Raw genomic sequence first — 22,634 nt, forward strand, 5'->3', positions numbered from 1 at the left:
CTAAAAAGTCAGACTTATCTTTGGACTTCACCCCTGACTTATTCCTATGCTGCAATTCCTTACAGATGTTTGATGCTGTAAGCTGTGTTGAAAGACCTCTTCCTAGTCTCTGGTTTGGATCTGACCTTGTTTTTTTATTCCTCCGTCTTTGCGGCTTACTGTTGTATTGCTGACAACACTAGAAAATCTTGTTTTACTCTCTTAACCAATATATCTTTTCACAGAAATGTTAGTTACAAAACACCAAGGAAAGTCCTGAAGGATTTTTTTTTTTTTTTTTAAAGCTGAAAAGGCAATTTCCAAGGATAGCCCTGCCTTTATTTAAGCTTTTATAAAAATCTTTCCTGATTATGAAATATATGCTGCTTTTAGTAAACTGGAAGATACGGAGGCGAATCAAGAAGAAAATAAAACTTGCCCAGAATTCTACCACCCAGAGAAACCAATGGCACCAGTTTCAGAACCTTCTTAACTCCTCTGAGAAAGCCCGGATGCAGATGCAGGCCTCAGCAGTGATGTGTCCGGCTCAAAGAAGCTTCACCTGACCCGCAGGTGCAAAGACCCACTCGCCTCTTTTGTGTCCCAGGAGTATCCTTTAAATCACGCTGGGAACACTTGTAGTAAGGCACATGTTTACTCAGCTGTCTGTTCCCCCCTCCAGAATGAGAGGAGCTTCCTGAGGCAGTGACTGTGCCTCGTTCACCTTCGAATACCAGGGCTCAGCACCAGGTAGGTGCTCAATCCCATGATGTTGACAACTTCCAGGTTCCCAATGCTTACAGGCCACAGCAAGTCAAGATGCCAGTAATGCTTCAGGTCACCAGGACAGGCAGTGAAGTGGGCTGTTTGTATTGCCAGAAAGTTTAGGGGATTCAGGCAAGGAAACATTCTGGGCAAGAATGTTGTGACCAGGGAGCTGGTGCCTCTGTCTAAAAGCACTGTCTTACGGGTTGTTTTTCCAATTGGAGATAAGTACTGGAAAATCTATTAATCCAGATGGACAGCCACACAACTTTTGGTCTCATCCTTCTGGTGATCAGCTAACCAGAATGAGAAGAAAAATGAGAAGCCTCATCAGAGAGCCCCAAATAAGAGCTTCCATGGCACCAAACTCAACACCTACAATAGCAAAGCCAAGAACATGGGTCATTATATCTGTCGTCACCCTTCCTGCAATTGAATTTTTCAAGTAAGAGTGGGGCCAGGCCAGTACTTGAACAAGAAGCAATTCTGGGAGGATCCTTCAAAAACCCAGGCATGGCCTTCTGCCAGCAGCCACCATACGCTCAGAAGTCCCGTGTCTCAACTCTGTATTGGTGTGTCACCTCCTGACATTCTTCCCACGTCTCCAATGAAGCCAGAAATGCAAGCATCAGTGTTTCACTTTAATTTTTATTTATTTATTTTTTGAGATGGAGTCTGGCTCTGTCACCCAGGCTGGAGTGCAGTGGTGTGATCTCGGCTCACTGCACCCTCCGCCTCCCAGGCTCAAGTGATTCTCCTGCCACAGCCTCCTAAGTAGCTGGGATTACAGGCATGCACCACCATGCTCAACTAATTTTTTTGTATTTTTAGTAGAGAGGGGGTTTTGTCATGTTGGCCAGGCTGGTCTTGAACTCCTGACCTCAAGCAATCGGCTCACCTCGGCCTCCCAAAGTGCTGGGATTACAGGTGTGAGCCACCATACCCAGCCTAATTTTTATTTAAATAAGGATTTTTCCTGATCAAATTATCCTGGAGTCCCTTTGACAAACTATAGTCTTAATATCTCTCTGAGCTATTGGCCCTATTTTTACCTGTTGGGATCCTATTTTTTCTTGTAAATGAAAACTTCAAAAAAATTTTTAAGCATAATTCAACTAGACATATATCTGTATGTTTAGAAAAGATAAAGACTTCTAAAAATTTCATGTCTACTGGAGGATTAGAAAAACATTTTATTATGGAAAATTCTAAATTGTAAACAAGTAGGGTAGTAGGGCTGGGCGCAGTGGCTCATGCCTGTAATCCTAGCACTTTGGGAAGCTGAGGTGGGTAGCTCCCATGAGCCCAGGAGTTGGAGACCAGCCTGGGTAACATGGGGAAACCCTGTCTCTACAAAAACAAAAATTAGCCAGAAGTGGGGGTGCGTGCTTGTAGTCTAGATACTTAGGAGGCTGAGGTGGGTGGATCGCTTGAACCTGGAGGTCGAGGCTGCAGTGAGCCGAGATTGCGCCATTGCACTCCAGCCTGGGTGGCAAAGTGAGACCCTGTCTCAAAAAAATAAATAGTATAAAATGAACCACCACATGTCAGATTTCAAGCACCAATTCACGGATAATCACAATTATCTACAACCTCACTCTCACTGCTTCCACTTTAAAATAACTTCCAGGTTATTTTAAACCAAAGTAAAAACTATGATATTATTTTTATTTGAGATAGGGTCTCACTCTGCTGCCCAGGCTGGAGTGCAGTGGTATGATCATGACTCATTGCAGCCTTGACCTGTTGGGCTCAAGCAATCCTCCCACCTCAGCTTCCTGAGTAGTTGGGACCATGGGCACGTACCACCACTCCTGGCTAATTTTCACATTTTTTGTAGAGATGGGGTCTTACTCTGTTGCCCAGGTGGGTCCCAAACCTCCTAGGGTCAAGTGAGCCTCCTGCCTTGGTCTCCCAAAGTGCTGGGATTACAGGCGTGGGTCACTGTGCTCAGCCTTTATTTCATCCTCAAATGTTTCAGTATATATCACTAAAAGATAAAGTCTCTTTATATTAAAATTAACCACAAAAACATTATCACACCTACAGAAATAAACAATAAATTCTTCATACCAAATATTTAATCATGCTCACATTTCCCTCGTTGTCTCATAACTGTTACTGAATGGTTGGTTTGTTGGTTTGAATAGGGAGCTGTAGGCCCACTGTGCACTGACATTAGTTGTAAGAGCTAGAGATGGGCTAAGATCAAGCTTATGGGATACTTTGATAAATCGTAACGAGGAGGCCATATGTTGATATAATTCCAGCCAATAGTCAACTGGTCAATCTCAGAAATTCTTAAAAACACATACAGATGCTGCAGCTTTTTTCCTGAAGTACAAGACAACTGTTAAAATCTTTCTCTATGCCAGTACTGAAATATTTTGAGAACACACACACACGTTCAGTAGTCTGGTACCAGAATTAATTTCCACTCTGGGTTCGATTCTGCACACACATCACCCTCTGTTTGCTTGCCTAACTTGGTTCTGATTACTGGCCTAACTCAAGTATAAAGAAACGAGGGGACACTATTATTCATCTTGGCAAGTGTGAGGTTCAGTGACTGCAATACACAGACATCACAAGTTCAAATGACTCACACTTTCTTTTTTTTTCCTTAGAGTCATAAAAACTTTTAGGCTAAGTACCTCATTTTACTACAGCCTTTAAAAAGGAAAGACCACAAGAAAGGAACCTTCCAGATGATGAATACTGAAGAGGAAGAAGAAAAAGAAGCTGGTGCTACCATGAGAGATTATATCCCCAGAGGCTGTAAGAGAAGACAACAAACCAACAAACAAACAAAAAACAATAAAAGGAAGAAATTTGAGTGTGAACAGTCCCTACAGTCCCTGCTTGACAACCCCCTCAAGGACTTATAAATAAGATACTAAGTGTCGAAGTGCTTGATAAAAGTGTAGTTCAAGGCGAGGCACGGTGGCTCACGACTCTAATCCCAGCACTTTGGGAGGCCAAGATGAGTGGATTACTTGAAGTCGGGAGTTCAAGACGAGCCTGGCCAACATGGTGAAACCTTGTCTCTACTAAAAATACAAACATTAGCCAGGGGTGGTGGCGCAGGCCTGTAATCCCAGCTACTGGGGAGCCTGAGGCAGGAGAATCACTTGGACCCGGGAGGCAGAAGTTGCAGCGAGCTGAGATCACACCACTGCACTCCAGCCTGGGTGACAGAGCGAGACTCTGTCTAAAAAAACAAAACAAAACAAAATAACCACACAAATGTAGCTCAATTAGGATAATTTACGGTCCCAGTCATGAGCACTCCACCAGGCGTCTGAGGGACTGAAGACAGACCTGGGCAATAACAGAAAGAACAAGTCACTCTCAGCACAGCGACTACACACGCCCTAGAGCTGTGGTTGCCCGACTTTCACCTGCGGTGCCTGCCAAGCACGTTGTGGCCAACCTGGCTTAGTCCAGGCATGGCAGGTCCCCATGCAATGACAAACAAAGAAGGAGCTTCCTGTTGGGTTTCCACGGCAGCCTCAGGCTCCAGCTAGCCAGGAAGAGTGTGGCCAGCAGGCACTGCCCCGCTCAGGTTGGGACCCAGCCAGTGAGCTGAATGTTCAGGAAGGCCTTCAGAAAATCAGTCAGCGCCTAGAGCTTTTTTTTTTTTTAAAAAACAAAACAAAACAAAACAAACCAATAGCCTTGAAACCTACCTGAGGTGGGGCTGCAAAATGGACACTGTGGACTCATCTGCTTAGCAACTTTACCACATCCTGAGTTGGCATGTTTTAAATACTTAACTGCACTGCACCGCCTGGCCCTTTATCCAGGGAAATTAGGAACAGATAGAATCAGAAACCACAGAGACACAGGCAAGAATGGATGCAACTAGAAATCTGTTTTGGATTATCAGACTGGTGCTAGGATTTCCAGCTCGGTAGGTCAGACGCCTGAGCACATAAAACCCCTGCTTTTTCCTGAGTGCAGCAGTTTTGTCTTCTGTGTGGAGTAAGAGTTTGACAGGCGTCCCAATTCCATGTTCACGTGAGAGCAGAACATCTCTAATGCAAAGGCCCAAAGCTTTTCCCGACTAAAGTAGTGTTAGCCTCAGAGGCCCAGGGACACGATTCTTGGAGGAAGCTATGGGGCTCAAGGTGGCCTTTCTTCCATTCTTAATCTTCATGGATTGCAAGGATTTCCTGTGTCAGCAGAACTTAGTCTAGGAGTTCTTACCATGGGAAGACTTCAGGAGGACTTAGCATGGGAGGACTCCTAGTCTGGGAGTTCTTGGCAGGGGAGGACTTCTTAGCATGGGAAGACCTCCTGTGCTAAGAACTCCTAGCCTAGGTCCCACTGATGGAGGAGATGCTGACAGCCGGCAGAGGAGCCCTTCTGCCGAGAGGAAGCCAAGGTGCTGCCGGGAAGAGCAAGGGCCCTTCCTGAGGCCTTGCGGAAGCAAACACCACTCCCTACTGCCTGAGAATTAGAGCGAAGAGAGCATCTCGCGATGACTCCAGGGCTACAGAGAATGGAGACCAACTTGCACTACCTAAGGAAGTCCCAAAGAAACTTCCCTTTCAGGACCCTCTGCTCAGGGAAATGGGTGAGGCCTCCAACCTGGGTGAGGTGGACTGGGGGACAGGGCTCTGAATCCTTGGCTCCACTGCAACAAGAGAAATTATTCTCTAAGGTGTTCCATATACCGGGTTCATTTCTAACACGTTACAGTTACAATAGAGCTGGGTCCCCCTTGATTAGAGGAGCTGTCCAGAGGCAACGTTTTCTTGGTACCTTCTTCCTGACCTATCAAGACTCGCTGAGACTAGGGAGTCTTCCCTTTGGGACGAAGGGAAATTCCATTCTCTTGATCATGATTTTGACAGCCGGGGCCTTCCTCCTGGCTGTTTGGAACAGCGGACTATGATGCTAAGGCGAGAAGGGGCAGTCCTGCCTCTGCACCTCCACCACTCACCTGAGGGACACAGACAAGATCCGTTCTATCTCGATTTTCCGCTTCAGGACTTCTTTCACCAGGCCCTTGTCTGGGCCCTGTTTGACTTTTTCTCGTCCGATTAAGTACAAGCACTTTGGGGTAAGAAGCAGGTCTCGCTTTACACCCTGTAAGGAGAGGAGCTTTAAGAAGCTGGACAGGACAGGCACGGTGGCTCACACCTGGAATCCCAGCACTTTGGGAGGCCAAGGCGGGTGGATCACCTGAGGTCAGGAGTTCGAGACCAGCCTGACCAACATGGTGAAACCCCGTTTCTACTGAAAATACAAAAATTAGCTTGGCGTGGTGGTGGGTGCCTGTAATCTCAGCTACTTGGGAGGCTGAGGCAGGAGAATCGCTTTAACCTGGGAGGTGGAGGTTGCAGTGAGCCGAGATTGCACCACTGCACTCCAGCCTGGGTGACAGAGCGAGACTCTGTCTCAAAAAAAGGTGGACAGACATAGTCAATGTGATGACAGCGATTCACACAGCGGACCGCTGTTACCACGACAGTGGGAAGCTGCCCTGGACAGTCAATCTTCACTACCGTTGAGAGGCCGTTCCATTCATCACATGACCGGGCCCCATGACAGTGAAAGAGGGCATTGTTCATGATTATTAGGATGACATGTAAAAAATGATGACATTTGACTCTTTTTGACTTAAAAACTGGCAAACTCATATGGAGTCACCTGATGTATCAGGACAGCAGGTGTAAAGGGAAAGTCACCAACACCTGTGGTGAACTTACCAACAATGCACTATAGCATGTTTCTAAACAGGGGGCAGCGTCTGCATATATTTTCTTGGGAGTTCATAAAATTTTCTTTTTAAAATACTGATATATTGTCATTTGAATGATAATTCTCAATAATCTAATATAAATCTACTTGGGAATTTGTGGGTAACTACTTTATAATGAGTACCGCTGCGAGAGCTAAGCACCCCTGTGTGCATCCAGGGCTGCCGTCACAGCAGCTGGTGCCATGCACAGGTTGCAAGGAATGGTTTGGTTTTAGCAAAACAACATCATGCTTCCATTGTTTATTTCATTAAATTTTTTTCTTGACCTCCCTGCCCCTGGCAAAAAACCAAAAGCTCTTAATGGGTCCATGAGCTTCTGAAGCTTCAGATTTTTCTATTGGGACCAAGACTTTATCAAAAGGTATCTAAAGGAGGAGGTAAAAAATCAACTGTTCCTCCTGTGGCTAGAAAAGCCTTACTTATCTGCCACCCTGGGAAAATGGATGAGGATACTCTGCAATATTACTTGATATTCTGAATCCTTTGATTCAACGATTTCACTCCTATCAATTTCTTCTAAAAATATTAGGAGACAGATAGATACACAAAGATGTGTGAAAAGATGCTCATTGAAGTTATGATAGTAAAAAAGAAAAACCAGCTCACTAAAAATTGATTCATGAGAAATTGGTTAAAAATAATAAAGCAACTGTCAAATGGAATACTATGCAGCCATGTAAAATAACTTATATTGCTTCCTGTATCACTATCGAAAATTCTCCCTGGCATTATTTAAAAAACAAACAAAAAACCACTTCAGGACATAAAACAGCATGTAATATATATCTCATTTTTTGTAAAACTAAATACGCAAATGTATGTTTTCATAAAAACATTCTGAAAGATATGGATATACACAGAATGTTAACAGTGATTGTTTCTGGGCATAGGTGCCTGTTTTTCTTTTGGTTTACTGTATTTTCTCTAAATTTTTCTACAACGAACACATTCTGATTTGGTAACAACAAAAGCAAAATAACAAGTTATTAAAAAAAATAAGGAATCTGTTTGGTGATCTCAGAGGCAGGCAGTTAGCACATACCTTGAACCTCCTGTCATACTTGGTGACTGTGTCTGCGAAATCAATCTTCTCCCTCTTGCCCACGAACTGCTGGAGTTCTGGGTGCTCTTCCATCCCAATATAATCCCCTATAAAGTTCCTGTTAATACTGTTTCTCCTTCTCTCCTTCTTGTTCAATAAGAGGTCTGAGGCTACAATTCCCAAGAGGGTGAAGATGGAAGAAGGATAAGTCAGTCAGAAAAGGGAGGAAAATACTGTGGAAATATACAAAGAAACTCTAAATGATGCAATATTTTTAGCGTGACATTATATGCAAAATAAAATGGAACTTAGAACTTCACTTAAGCTCCAATTTACTCTTCAGATTTGTTAAAATGAATGAAACAAAATTGCTAAAATACCTTCTTCTCTCATTTGAACGTATTTCTTCCGGGCCACGAATTTCCTCCATGATTTCTGTATCACTCGAGCATATCCATCATACTTTCTCTCTCTCATCTCTTCTAAAAGAAATAGCTGTGAATGGAGAGAAGACAAATGTGAGCCAAGCCCCAAGCCCCAATCCCTGAACAACACTTTTCTTGTTATTCCAGGGACACTCAGTTTAGACAATGACACGCACAGGAAGCAGCTTCTCTGATTCATGAACAAATATGTGAAACGCTTACTGTGGCATGTCATTTATTCTCACTATAAAATGACCTATACCTTTTTTTCTTTTAATGGAAAACAACGGGAAATAGGAGAATCTGAGTGTCTTCAGTTGGACCTTGCCCTGCCTTGCTACAGTCCCTGTGAGAATCGAATGAGCGATTCAATGCTTCTCCACTTATTCCCCACCTTGATCCAAAGAGTATATTATTAGGAAGCCAGATCAAGTGAGTGGGTGGCGGCTGTTGCTGTTGTTCGGTGCGGCATTTCGGCATGCAGCCTCTAAACAGAATTTTCCAGTTTCTGCAGGAGCTGGGCTTGTGCTGCTGTGGAAGGAGGGCTGCCCTACTTTCAGTTCCAAGAAAATATAGACTTCCTGTCTCAGGATTCACCAATCTCAGGATTCACCAAGGAGCAGCGGAGCAGAGGATAATAACCACAGTGACTGGAGCTGGACGTGAGGTGTGCTAATGAGGACTTGGATTTGCCCAGAAGGGCTGGGGCTGTTTAGGGACCACATCAGTCTCTAGCAGGTCTTGAGAGTCCGGCCATTTTACCAATGAATGCTGACAGCTGCGCCTCAACCAGGCCTTGGAATGATAAAGGTGACAGCAAACAGCTGTAGTGAGCCGAGTGCCCACTATGGGGCAGAAGTCACCCTAGATGATTTCCACACAGTTTCATTCAACGACTCCACAGCTACATGAGCGGCATACTCTGTCATCTCCATTTTACAGATGAGAACATTGGAACTAAGACTGGGTGGGGCTAGAAAGTGAACCTAGGTCTTTCAGGCTCTGCCAGGCTCCTCCTCATTTAGATATGCAAAGCTTTCTCTGTAAATCTGCATTTGATCCACTTGTAAAATGGTAGGAAACCTTCTCATCTACCTTGAGAGTGGCTTACATGACTCTCTAGGAAAAAATAAAATCAACCAATAAAAATCCAAAGTAAAGATGATGAACAGTCATTGCAAAAATGTTCCAGAAGTAAACAAGCCAATGTGGTTTGAAGGCAGCTGGGCTTGATTTGTTGTCTCTGTTTATCCGGGTGCATGCTTGGGAGCCAGACCTATCCTCTCCTGCCACTCAACTTCTCTCCTTCTCACAGCTCCATCTGTGCAGAAACAACATCCCAAACTCCAAACACCAGGGGAGGGGCCATGTAATTCCCCTGGCTTCAGTGCCGTAAACAATAGGCATAAGGACAGATTTCTAAACCCCAAGTGGAATGCACGGATTAGCAACTGGACAGAATGTTTAAAATCTGAGCCCTGCAGTTGCCTGTTGTAAGAATATCCATTGATATTTCTTGTGTATTGGGTTTCTGAGTAAGTCTTGTTTCCTTCTTCTTTCCCAGAACTATTTTGGGCGTATCACAGAAAATACACTTGTGACTCAGAGAAAGGATGAAGAGGCAAAGGATTCCCAACTTCCTAGAGACTATCTCAAAGATTCACTGGATTTTAGATTTCTTTTTAAAAGCCCAGGGGGGTTAGAAATTAGGGAGGTTCAAGAAAAAACCTTGACAACACAGATAAGGAGAGAATAAAAACCAAACCAAACCAAACCAAACAACAACAGAGAAACACACAAAACAACCTTAAATGAGAAAAGCCAAAAGACATGGGATACATGTAACACAAAACAAAAACAAACCCTATGGTGTCTGATATGGGTTTTTTTTTTTTTTTTTTTTTTTTTTCCCCGAGGCAGAGTCTCGCTCTGTCACCCAGGCTGGAGTGCAGTGGCGCTATCTCGGCCCACTGCAAGCTCTGCCTCCCGGGTTCACGCCATTCTCCTGCCTCAGCCTCCCGAGTAGCTGGGACTACAGGTGCCCGCCATCACGCTCGGCTAATTTTTTTTGTATTTTTAGTAGAGATGGGGTTTCGCCATGTTAGCCAGGATGGTCTTGATTTCCTGACCTCATGATCTGCCGGCCTCAGCCTCCCAAAGTGTTCGTATTACAGGCGTGAGCCACCACGCGCGGCTATGATGTGGGTTCTTAAAGCAAATAGGTAATTTTGTATATTCAGAACATTTACTATTAAAGTAAAACCACATGGTAGGTTTTCTTTTTCCTTTTTTTTTTTTTTTTTTTAAGAGAAAGGGTCTTTCTTGATCTGTTGCCCAGGCTGGACTGCAGTGGTACAATCATAGCTCACTGTAACCTTGAACTCCTGGGCTCAAGTGATCCTCCGACCTCAGCCTCCTGAGTAGCTAGGACAGCAGGCGTGTACCACCACACCCAGCTAATTTTAAATTTTTTTGTAGAGATGAGGTCTAACTGACTTGCCCAGTCTTGAACTCCTGGCCTCAAGGCATCTTCCCAACTCAGCCTCCCAAAGTGTTGAGATTACAGGCATGAGCCACTGTGCCCAGCCAGATTTTAAAAACCAACTTTTGTGAAAGTATCTGCATGTCAGGGCTAGATGGGGATGTATGCGTTTGGGGCAGGGGAGAGAGCGCAGGTGATGGTGTCCGTGTGTGAGTGCATGTGTCAAAGACGGGGGGAAGGAGAGTCAAGTAACGGTAACAACACAATTGAGTGTAAGGCAAGGAAAAGGACAGCCAAAAATAAATCTTGATTTTGAATATAACCCCCTCCAATGCAACTGAATCAGAAAAAAAAGTATTACAAATATTAAGGCTGTTTTAATTATATATGAAAATCTCACAAGTTGAAAAGTAACAGCGTGTATGAAACAAGGAGTTCTGCATTATACCGATAAATCACTCCATCCCATTTTAGAAAGAACAGGAACTGTTCTGTGGGTTGCTTAATGGCGAATGACACAACATTTTCACTTTATATTTGGAAATGAAAATTCTTGTGAAGCTACAAATAACTCAAAGTAGAAAAATGCTACCACAAACGTGTTATAAATGGGTTCCATCTCTGTGTGCCGCTTATTTATTTAATAATCTTGATGTCTCACAGAGCCATTCAGTTATAGCCATTATCATTCCTGAGTCTCAGGCTGATCCCACGAGGCAGGTAGAAAGAGTGGCTATGGGGCCCACCTTAGAGGAGAAGAAAACTAATGGCAAGACTGGGATCTGCCTGAAGTCAAATGCTTCCCTTTTTACTGTGAGTTCCCATATGATTTCCCCTTGGTCTGATGACTGATTTCTGCCAAGTTCATCACTGACTCTTGAAACGGGTCCTGTGATGGTTAAGGGAGCCTCGAGAAACGATGATGCTGAGCCTCAGTTCCAGCAGTTTCTCCAGCTTAAAAAGGAATGAATGTCTTTATTCCACAGCCCTGGAGCAAACTGGGCAGAAGAACTGAACAGAACTTCCTGTGGACATTCATGGGGCTCACTGACCACACTCTCATCAGGAAAGAAAAGTGTCTCTAAATGAAGCTGTAGCAGACTGTTTGTGAATTGTAAATGTGTATTATGAATGCCTTACTGGTAAGTATTGTGTTCTATAAACCAGAGATTTCTCCTCCCACCTATTTTCCCCCTCACAGTCCTTTCTAGGCTCCCCGACGGCCTTCTAGGTACAATCCTGGGAATTCCCACCCGGCACTCTGCTGCACCTTCCAGGAGGAATCCTGAGCCTATGTGTAACTGACTTGGTGTCAACTAACCATGGGTGGGACACTGAAGTCCCTCTTTAGCTTAGACACTCTTAGAGACTAAGTAACTATTGAGCATTTTCTGTGTGAGGCTTTGGGTATATAAAGACATATGGAACAAAGAGTCCCTGCCCTCAAGGAGTGTAGCAGCTAGAGAGGAGCGAGACAGTCAGTGAGGAAGGAGCCACTCTCTGATGCCCCTTTTTGTACCTGCTCAGTGCTCTGCAGGAAATGAACCGGGCAGTGATGGGCTATGGAGAGCAGGTGTTTAGGGAAGGACCCACTTAGACCAGGAAGGGAGGGATGGCTTCTTTGAGGAGACAACATTGATGGCATGAAGCGAAGAATGAGAAAAAGAAGCCAGCTGAGGGATGGAGCAGGGCTGGCGGGGGCCCCGAGGGAGGGAAGACAATGGAGAGCCAGCTAAGCACTCACAGACTCGGGGGCTTTGATGAACACTTTACTCCTCCCCAGCTGGAACTGGTCACTGTCCATGTTGACTGACTGCAGCAGGTGCAGGACGCCTTGCTTCTCGTCTCCTTGCCAAGAAGGCCAGGTGGCTTTGGTCAGAATAGCATACCTGTGGGGACATTGGGGAGAACAGAATCAGACTTGGGCGGGACTGCACTGGTTTTCTACCCGGGCAAGGCAGCAAGAGCTTCGCTCTGAAGGTGCCCAGTGCTGCAAAGTTACTGATCATCTGTTTACCAGCGTTCGAAGGCTCAGGCGTGGACTGCGATGACTGCAAAAATCCCGAGTCTGGGATGCTGGTTCCCGAGCTGCCTCCTGCTTCTTCCCTTTCCCAGCATGCCCACGTCAACACCCTGGTGAAAACGTGTGTATTCTTTCTACCACTGTCTGAAAATAGCATTGTGGAAGGCCACCAGGGGTGGTCTTTAGGCAAAAATCAGACGGTCTTGTCTCAATAATAATCTCCCCTGATTTCTTCAGGGCATTTAACACTTAATGCAAAGAGTTTTATAAAGCTCCTGCTAAACAGCTATTATGACAACTGTGTATCAACTTTCACCTTTGAAATTCTGTGCATCTTCGTCATGAGGCCCTTGGGATCTGGTCCTTGGCTGTTCTCCAACCTCGCCTCTTCGCTCTCACTTTGGCTTGCTGCATTTCTTCGAGAATGGCCTCTTCTTCATGCCCACCATGCCCTTTCCTTCCTCGGTGCCTCTGCCCCTGCTCTTCCCTCTACTGGTGTGCTGCTCCCCAAACTCATCACTCAGCTGGCTCCCGCTTGGGTGTCTCACCTTCAGTGACACTCCCAGACAGGCCTTCTTGGACCAAAAATCAAAAACTGCTCCCTTGTTAGTTTCTCTCATAGCAAGTACTATTTTTCCTTCAGAGCATGTACTCTAATTTGTAGTAATATTCACAGTGGTGTTTATTTGGTTAATTTATGCCTCCTGCATGAAGGTGAGAGCTCCAGGAGACCGGATGCCACATCCGTGTGGCTCCTGCTGTACATCCAGGGCCTTAAACCATGCCTGGCACACAGCAGTCATAATGAACATTCCTGACTAATGCGGATGGGTGCTCTCTCTGCATGAGGTGCTGTGATTGAAGCTTTTGATGTAGGATCTCCTCTTACTCCTACAGCAACCTGATCAGGTTGGTTTTCCATTTTGCAGAGTAGGAGACAGAGGCAAATTATGACTTGCCCAAGGCTACTTAGCTATGAAGCGTCAGAGATGGGATGTGAATCCCTCTCTGTCTGTTTCATGACGGCACTGTAAAAAAGCCATGGACTAGTTCACATTTAAATATTTCTTTTAAAGACTATCCAGTCTACTATACATGCCTATGTTAGAAACATTACTATTACGTCAGATGCTGATATAATCAAGGAGAGACAAGCACATTACAGTTTGTCAAATACAGATAGACTCATCATGAGTATGTGTGGGTGTGAAGTTGGAGGGCGTGGCCCGCGTGAGAGCACATCCAGGGCCCAGGCAATAGGCCCCCAGGCCTTGAGCGACACCAGGGTCCTCCTTTGTTCCCAGAAACTACTATCAGGATTAGACTGATTTATGACAGCCAAGGGAGAAGGGAACCTTGAGTGGCCCTGCCAGCTGGTTGGGACTAAGGTGATTTTAGGAGCCTTCTCTGCTCCTCTCAAATGTCTGCACCTTGCCTGATAATATCATAAACTTCCTGGAGAGGTAAATCCTATTCCCTAATTAGAGATAAAAAGCTTAAAAATGAAAATGCCTAGTGGAAGTCACACATTAGCATGAATAACTTTCATATATGGTATAATGATGTTAATTAAAACAAATTAAGCTACACATAAATGACTAATAGTGGAACCTTTCTAGATGTGATTGGGGGAGTTAGTGAAAATGAGTAGGTGCTGGGAATCTAATTGGGTGAGGCAGAAAGTTCATGGAGGGTAGAAGTGAGAAGGAAAAGACTATAGACTTTCAAGGTGACAAGCTTCTAAGAGTACAGTTTTGCTTGGCTTGCTCTAACCTAAAATTATAAACTAAAGTATATTTATTGTGCAACTGGAAATGGGTCTTTATGGCAATTCACATTTTTTCCTACAAAATTAATGCTGCGTTTCTCTCTCTCTTTTTTTTTAATGGTAACGAACCTTGCAGAGACTTTCTCTCCCTTATCCTGACAAGGCCTCCAGTGGTGAGGGTCTTGGCAATACATGGGAATTGCCTGGGGCTTCCTTTGCTTCCATGAAGCCTGAAACATCCTCACCCCATCCTTTGGGATCGCACTGGAGACCAGGGCATAAACCAATGACACATGTTCTCCTACCAAGTGTACCCAGGCCACTCTCTTTCTCTATGATATACTCGTGAGAACAGGTTGCACAGGGCAATGGTGCCCCTGCCTAATTGGTGCCTGTGATAATTTTGGACAGATGGCAATAATAGCTTACATTCCTTTCATCACACATTTTCAGTTTAAGACTCAAATATGCTAATATTTCCTCTCAAGGCCTTTGTGCCGGCTCCTCTTTCTGCCTGGAATTCTGTTCCCTGCTCTTGTTATCTCTTGGATCACTGATCCCACGCTTCCTTCTCAGAGGAAATGCAGCTTGGACCCCAGGGACTCCCAGCTGCTGGCACTTGAGATTAAGGATGTTTCTGACCTCGGAGGACACAAACATCCTGGCAGCCAGAAGAATGCTCTCTACCACTCTGTGCTTTCCTGGGCTTCCTATTCTTTCTTCTCTCTTGCCCATGAAGTGGAACACCTTTGCTGATGAGGCATTCCTTTATCATCCCCACATTCTGAGAGGCTAAGGTCAGAGGAAGCATGCTTGTGAGGAAGTGTAAATCATGCTACAAGATAAACTTTGCAAATCTGTTATGTTTCTACCACATTCTTCCTCCTGAGCATCAGAATCCATACTTGGGCTTATTTCTGCCAACCACAGAAAGAAACACACATTGCCTAGCTCAGAGAGGTGTTTTCTGGAGAACTTATTTTCCAAGACACAACATGGCTGCTATTTCTAACAGTTTTTTAACACTTTCTGAAGGCATAAAAGTTGTAGTGGAGAGATGGTGTAAATGGGTTCTTCCTACTACTCCTTCAAGTAGCACAGGACTTACTTCAAGAGCATGGGGCCCACCCATGGGGGAATTAAGGCATCTTTTGATTTTTGCTCTCCAATATTCAGTCAAGAGGGATGGTTTTGATAAATATAAAAGATTTTCCAGAGAGGAAATGAACACACACTAAACACACAGAATATTTCCTAAGCAAACACTATGCTCTGGGTAGTCTGTGAACCATGGCTCTATTTAGGCCTGTGAACTTCCTTTCTAGGGAAGGTGTATAATACATGCAGATGTGGATAGTTGTGCTGGGTATTAATATATCCTTTCCCTTCAGGCTTTTACTTTCTGTTTCTCATTTGGCAGCCTTTCTGTGGACACCTAGAAAGCAATTTTATGAACAAAGCCTTTCCTCTCACCTTTGGAGAAAATAAAGTTATGAGATGGTTCAACTACTTGTAGAGCATCATAGGATGAGACAGTTGGCAGTGAACTCTGGATGAATTCTGCATGACCAAGATCCCAGACTCATGCGTCTTATGGAAAATTGTGCTCTCTCCAGAGAAATACCCCCGCCCACTGATATATTGGGACTTCAAGCCACTTTTGAGTGGACTGCTTCAATAACAGTTTTGAAATATAGTGTGGGGGACTGAAAATGTCCTTTTTATAGAAAAATAATTTCTTTCCAAACTTTGATTCTCCTCCCAGGATTCTTTATTTTTTTTTTTTTTCAGAGGGAGTTCCACTCTTGTCGCCCAAGCTGGAGTGCAGTGGCGCAGTCTCGGTTCACTGCAACCTGCGCCTCCCGGATTCAAGCGATTCTCCTGCCTCAGCCTTCTGAGTAGCTGGGACTACAGGCACCCGGCACCATGCCTGGCTAATTTTTGTATTTTTAGTAGAGGCGGGGTTTCACCATTTTGGTCAGGCTGGTCCTGAACTCCTGATCTGAGGTGATCTGCCCGCTGCAGCCTCCCAAAGTGCTGCGATTATAGGCGTTGAGCCACCTCGCCCAGCCCCAGTATTCTCAAACCAAGAAAAGTATGACAACAATAAAAGAGCCTACTTTTTGACAATAGAGACAAGGCTATTTGTCTGTTCTGAAAGGAAAAGCTTACAGCAGGAGAGCTAAGAAGGGAGGCATCCAAGGATACAAGCATTTCAATGAAAGTTCCTCAACAGAAAAGGCATAACAAATTTAACAAAATGCCTACTCAGAGTGAGGCACAGCGTAAAGTACCATGCACGGAATCATGAAGCTAGCATGGCACTCAAGACAGATCCAGATAATCAACAGTCAGTTCACAGCTCATGCACGTATTACAGGATCCCTTACACCAGCCAACCTTTTTGGCACCAGGATTCATGGAAGATAATTTTTCTATGGACGGGGTTGTGGGGATGATTTTGGGATGAAACTGTTCCACCTCAGGTCATCAGGCATTAGATTCTCAAAAGGAGCGCACAAGCTAGATCCCTCGCACGTGCAGTTCACAATAGGGTTTGTGCTCCTATGAGAATCTAATGCCGCCGCTGATCTGACAGGAGGTGGGGCTCAGGCGGTAATGCTCGCTGGCCCACTGCTCACCTCCTGCTGTACGGCCTAGTTCCTAACAAGCCACAGACCAGTACTGGTCCCCTGCCGGGAGTTGGGGACCCCTGCCTTAGACGGGAAAAAGAGTGCATAGACTTCCTGCTCTCCTGAGATGGCAGCACTCCCAGCACTGTTTATGGAAGTCAGTTTGGTTGGTTTGTTGGTTTTTAAAACAAGGTAGAAGGAAGGAGGTCTTTCAGAACTGGTTTCTCAAAAAACAAACAAACAAAACACCCCAGAACAGATTAAAAAAGGTTTGATCAGGTTTTTTTTTTTCTTGTTTTCTTGAGACACGGTCTTGCTCTATCACCCAGGCTAACTCACTGTAGCCTTGACCTCCTGGGCTCCAGTAATCCTCCTACCTCAGCCTCCCAGTGTTCTGGGATTACAGGCATGAGCCACTGCACCTGGACTGATGAGTTTTTTTTTTTTTTTTTTTTTTGGTGGATACATAGTAGGTATATATATTTATGAGTTGCATGAGATTTTTTTTTCTTTTTTACTTATTGCATGAGATGTTTTGATACAGGCATGCAATGTGTAGTAATCACATCATGGAAAAAGGGGTGTCCATCTCCTCAAACATTTATTCTTTGTGTTATACGAAATCCAATTATACTCTTTTAGTTGTTTTAAAATGTACAATTAAATTATATTTGACTATAGTCACCCAGTTGTGCTAGCAAACACTGGGTCTTATTCATTCTTTCTATTTTTTTGTATGCATTAACCATCTCCACTTCCCTTCCCCTCCCCCCACTACCCTTCCCACCCTCTGGTAATCATCATTTTATTCTCTATCTTGATGAGCTCAATTATTTTAATTTTTAGCTCCCACAAATAAGTGAGAACATGCGATGTTTGTCTTTCTGTGCCTGGCTTATTTCACTTAACATAATGATCTCCAATTCCATTGTGTTGTTGCAAATGACAGGATCTCATTCTTTTTTTGAGATGGACTCTCGTTCTGTCACCCAGGCTTGAGGGCAGTGGCATAATCTTGGCTCACTGCAACCTCTGCCTTGGGTTCCAGCAATCCTTCCACCTCAGCCTCCCGAGTAGCTGGAATTACAGGTGTGTACCACCACATCTGGCTAATTTTGTATTTTTAGTAGAGATGAGGTTTCACCATGTTGGCCAGGCTGGTCTCAAACTCCCGACCTCAAGTGATCCACACACCTTGGCCTCCCAAAGTGCTGGGATAACAGGTGGGAGCCACTGCACCTGGCCTGGATCTAATTATTTTTTATGCCTGAATAGTATTCCACTGTGTATGTGTAACACATTTTCTTTTTTTTTTTTTTTGAGACATGGTCTTGCTCCATTGCCTAGGTTGTATGTAGTACAGTGGCACAATCTTCACTCATTGCAGCCTCTGACTCCCGAGTTCAAGCAATTTTCCCGCCTTAGCCTCTCAAGTAGCTGGCATTACAGGCATGGGCCACCACACTAGGCTAATTTTTGTATTTTTAGTAGAGACAGGGTTTCACCATATTGGCCAGGCTGATCTCAAACTCGTGATCTCAAGCGATCTGCCCACCTTGACCTCCCAAAGTGCTAGGATTACAGGCGTGAGCCACCGCACCCAGCCTGTATCACATTTTCTTTATCCATTTGTCTGTTGATGGATGCAGACTGCTTCCAAATCTTGGCTATTGTGAATAGTGCTGCCATAAACACAGGAGTGAAGATATCTCTTTGATATCCTGATTTCCTTTCTTTTGGCTCCATACCTAGGAGTGGGCTTGCTGGATCATATGGTAGCTCTATTTTTAGTTTTTGGAGGAACTTCCAAACTGTTCCCCATAGTAGTTACACTAATTTACATTCCCACCAACAGCGTACGATGGTTCCCTTTCTCCACATTCTCGCCAGCATTTGTTATTGCCTGTCTTTTGGGTAAAAGCCATTTTAACTGGGGTGAGATATCGCACTGCAGTTTTATTTTGCCTTTCTCTGATGATCAATGATATTGAACACGTTTTCATATGCCTGTCTGCCATCAGCATGTCTTTTTTTTTTTTTTTGAGAAATGTCTCTTGAGATCTTTTGCTCATTTTTTTGTTTGGATTATTAGATTTTTTCCCCACAAAGTTGTTTGAGCTCCTTCTATATTCTGGTTATTAATCCCTTGTCAGATGGATGGTTTGCAAAGATTTTCTCCCATTTTGTGGGTTGTCTCTTCATCTTGTTGATTGTTTCCTTTGCTGTGTGGAATTTTTTTCTGAGATGGAGTCTCGCTCTGTCGCCCAGGCTGGAGTGCAATGGTGCCATGCCAGCTCACTGCAACCTCCATATCGCTGGTTCAAGTGATTCTCCTGCCTCGGCCTCCCAAGTAGCTGGGATTACAGATGTGTGCCACTGCACCTGGCTAATTTTTGTATCTTTAGTAGAGACAGGTTTCACCATGTTGGCCAGGCTGGTCTCAAACTCCTGACCTCAGGTGATATGCCCGCTTTGGCCTCCCAAAGTGCTGGGATTATAGGCGTGAGCCACTGTGCCTGGCCCCTCTTAATTAAAAAAGGGTATTTTGAGGCCAGGCATGGTAGCTGATGCCTGTAATCCCAGCACTTTGGGAGGCTAAGGCAGGAGGACTGCTTAAGCCCAAGAGTTCAAGACCAGCCTGGGCAACCAAGGGAGACCTTATCTCTAAAATAAATAAATAAATAAATACATTTTAAAAATGATTGTCTAAGCCAAAGTTCCTCAACTGACTTTGCCCTGTAGGGGGAACATCATTCAATGTCTGGATACATTTTTGGATGTCACAACTCAGAGGAAAGCACACTACTGGCATCTAGTGGGTGGAGGCCAAGAAGGCTGCTAAACATCCCACAATACACAGGACAGACTCCACAGCAAAGAATCTTCCAGCCTAAAATGTCAGTGTCTGAGGTTGAGAAATCCTATTCTGAGCTAGTGTTAATGATCTGTTTAAGGAAGTCTCATAACTAACATCTCAGTTGTGTGTCAGCAAATGGGTGGTGCTACGTGATGCAAAAGCTCTACAAATATATTTTCTCAGCTTCCTAAATATTTCTTTCACATAGTCCTGCTTACACTATAGGTGTACTGACGTCTTTAATTCAGAGAACAAAGAACAAAGAGGGTAAACCTTGTTCCTAGTCTAACTCACCTGCAAAGTTATTAAGAAACTCAAATGTGGGGTACTGAGTTTCTGAGGCTTTATTATACAAAATGATTAGCCCTTTTTTAAGACCTCTAAATGGTGAGTCGGCTGTCCTAATCTCACAGCAGAAGAAACAACAGCCCTAAATAAGAACTGTCTTATTAGAAATACTAGATTCCAAAAACAGTAATTAACCTCTTCTTCAGTTATATACAATCTGAATTAAAAAAAAAAATTATATCCAGCCCCTGCATAATATATCAGGAAGATGTAATTGTTTCTGATTAAAATGCTCAGTTTGACCCGGTGTGGTCGCTCATGCTGATAATCCCAACACTTTGGGAGGCTGAGGTGGGAGGATCACTTGAGAGCAGCCGGGGCAACATAGTGAGACCCTGTCTCTACAAAAAGTAAAAAGTCATCTGGGCATGGTGACGCATGCCTGTAGTACTAGCTACTTGCAGACTGAGGTGGGAGAGAATGGCTTGAGCCCAGGAGTTCAAAGATGCAGTGAGTTATGATTGCACCACTGCACTCCTGAGTAATGGAGCAAGACCTTGTCTCTAAATAAATAAATAAAACACTAAATTTGGCTTACTTCTTTTTTGTTTCCCTATTCCTTAAAGGAAATTAAATAGATGTAGAAATACAGTGGAACGCCACAGAATCATTAGAGAAGTTAGAGTGATGTAACATTTTAAGGGTACTACATTTTATCCTTTTACAAACAACACCAAATAAGAACAATTTAAGTATAGGTCCTGCCAAATACATGTTAAGGGATATATAAAAATAAGTTTAAATTTATACATGGATTGTACAAAATTTTTGAGGTTAAATATTTTAAGCTTATTGTCTTAAGTGGGTTAAACATTTTCTTGAAGTTGTCTTCATACTGTTAATTTATTCAGTCAAGTTAAACCTCCGCCCTTCCTGTGGCACAATTATCAAGAATTCTTGAACTTATGTGTTACACTAAACAGACAGCCTAATGAATACTTATGGCTACTGATTTATTCTACAATAAATAACAGTAAAAGAATTGTTATTACAATGCAATGATAAAAAGACAAAACACCCAATTAAAAAATGGCAAAGGGCCTCACAGACATTTCTCCAAAGAGGAAATACAAATGGCTCATAGGCACATGAAAAAAATCCCCAATATAATTTGCCATCTGGGAAATGCAAATCAAAACCATCATGAAATACCACTCCACACTCACCAGGATGGTTAGAAAATAACTTATGCTGGCAAGGATTTAGATAAATTGGAAGCCTCAAATACTGCTGGTGGTATAAAATGTAAAACGGTGCAGCCACTTCAGAGAACAATCAGGCAGTTCCTCTCAAAGGTTAAATGCAGAGTTACCATATGACCAAGCAATTGCACTTTGACGCATACACCCAAAAGAAATGAAATATGACCACATAAAAATTTGTACACAGATTTTCATAGCAGCATTATTCATAATAGCCAAGAAGTGGAAACAACTGATGTTTATCAGCGGATGAATGAATAAGTAAACTGTGGCATATCCACACAATGGAATATTATTCTGCAATTAACAAGAAGGAGGCGTGGAAGTGCAACAACATGGATGAATCTTATGTTCAGTGAAAGAAGCCAGTCACAGAGGACACATATATGATTCCATTGCTATGAAAAGCATAGGCAAATCTATAGACAGAAGGTAGATAAGTGACTGGCTGGGCCCAGAGGCAAGGGGAGAATTGGGGGTTGATAACAAAGGGAAGCATGATTTCTTTTCAGGTTAAGAAAATGTCCTAAAATTAATGGTGGTGATAGTTGCACAATTCTGTGAATATGTTAAAAGCCATTGACTCGTATACTTGAAGTGAGTGAATTGTATAGATTTGAATTATAGTTCAATAAATCTGTTTTAAAAAGGGCCAGAGTCACTAGTTCATTACCTCTGTAGGAATTTTTGGAAGATGCGCCGATAGGCATAGCCAGCTCTTCTCACTCGAATGTTCTCTTTCAGACCCAAATATTCGACTTGATGCTTTACCCTGTGCAAAGGAGAAAATGGGGCCTGGACGTTACTGGATAATCCTTTCACCCGTGTTCTTACCAGCCAACCCCCAAGCCCCCAGTTCCAAGCTGTAGGGAAACATATTCAAAAGACTACAGTTTATAGTGTTCAAACACTGAGCTGACCTCTCAGATGACATAATGCTAATTTTAAAATATTGAAATACAGCAATTAGGCTGGGCGCAGTGGCTCACACCTGTAATTCCAGCACTTTGGGAAACTGAGGCAGGTAGATCACCTGAGGTCAGGAGCTCAAGACCAGCCTGGCCAACAAGGTGAAACCCTGTCTCTATTAAAAATACAAACATTAGCCAGGCATGGTGGTGTGCACCTGTAGTCCCAGCTACTCGGGAGGCTGAGGCAGGAAAATCGCTTGAACCCGGGAGGCAGAGGCTGCAGTGAGCTGAGATCTCACCACTGCACTCCAGCCTGCATGACAGGGTGAGACTCCGTCTCAGAAATAAAATAAATAAATAAATAAATAAATAAAAATACAGCAATTAAATAACAGGGCATTACATATCTATTTCAAAGAATAACAGTAA

General features: G+C 43.7%; 1 protein-coding gene across 1 annotated transcript in view; it reads right to left on the minus strand.

Moving 5' to 3' along the window:
- MYO1E (myosin IE) overlaps positions 1–22,634 on the minus strand; it is a 233,980-nt gene that overhangs the window by 32,619 nt on the left and 178,727 nt on the right. Inside the window, exons 18-22 of the mRNA XM_024232358.3 lie at positions 21,968–22,066; positions 12,208–12,352; positions 7,937–8,051; positions 7,557–7,726; positions 5,693–5,838 (exon numbers count right to left, since the gene is read on the minus strand). Of these exons, the coding sequence (XP_024088126.1) occupies positions 5,693–5,838; positions 7,557–7,726; positions 7,937–8,051; positions 12,208–12,352; positions 21,968–22,066 (675 nt within the window). The remainder of the gene's footprint in view (positions 1–5,692; positions 5,839–7,556; positions 7,727–7,936; positions 8,052–12,207; positions 12,353–21,967; positions 22,067–22,634) is intronic.

This window comes from Pongo abelii, chromosome 16, assembly GCF_028885655.2.
Source record: "Pongo abelii isolate AG06213 chromosome 16, NHGRI_mPonAbe1-v2.0_pri, whole genome shotgun sequence".
Lineage (NCBI taxonomy): Eukaryota > Metazoa > Chordata > Mammalia > Primates > Hominidae > Pongo > Pongo abelii.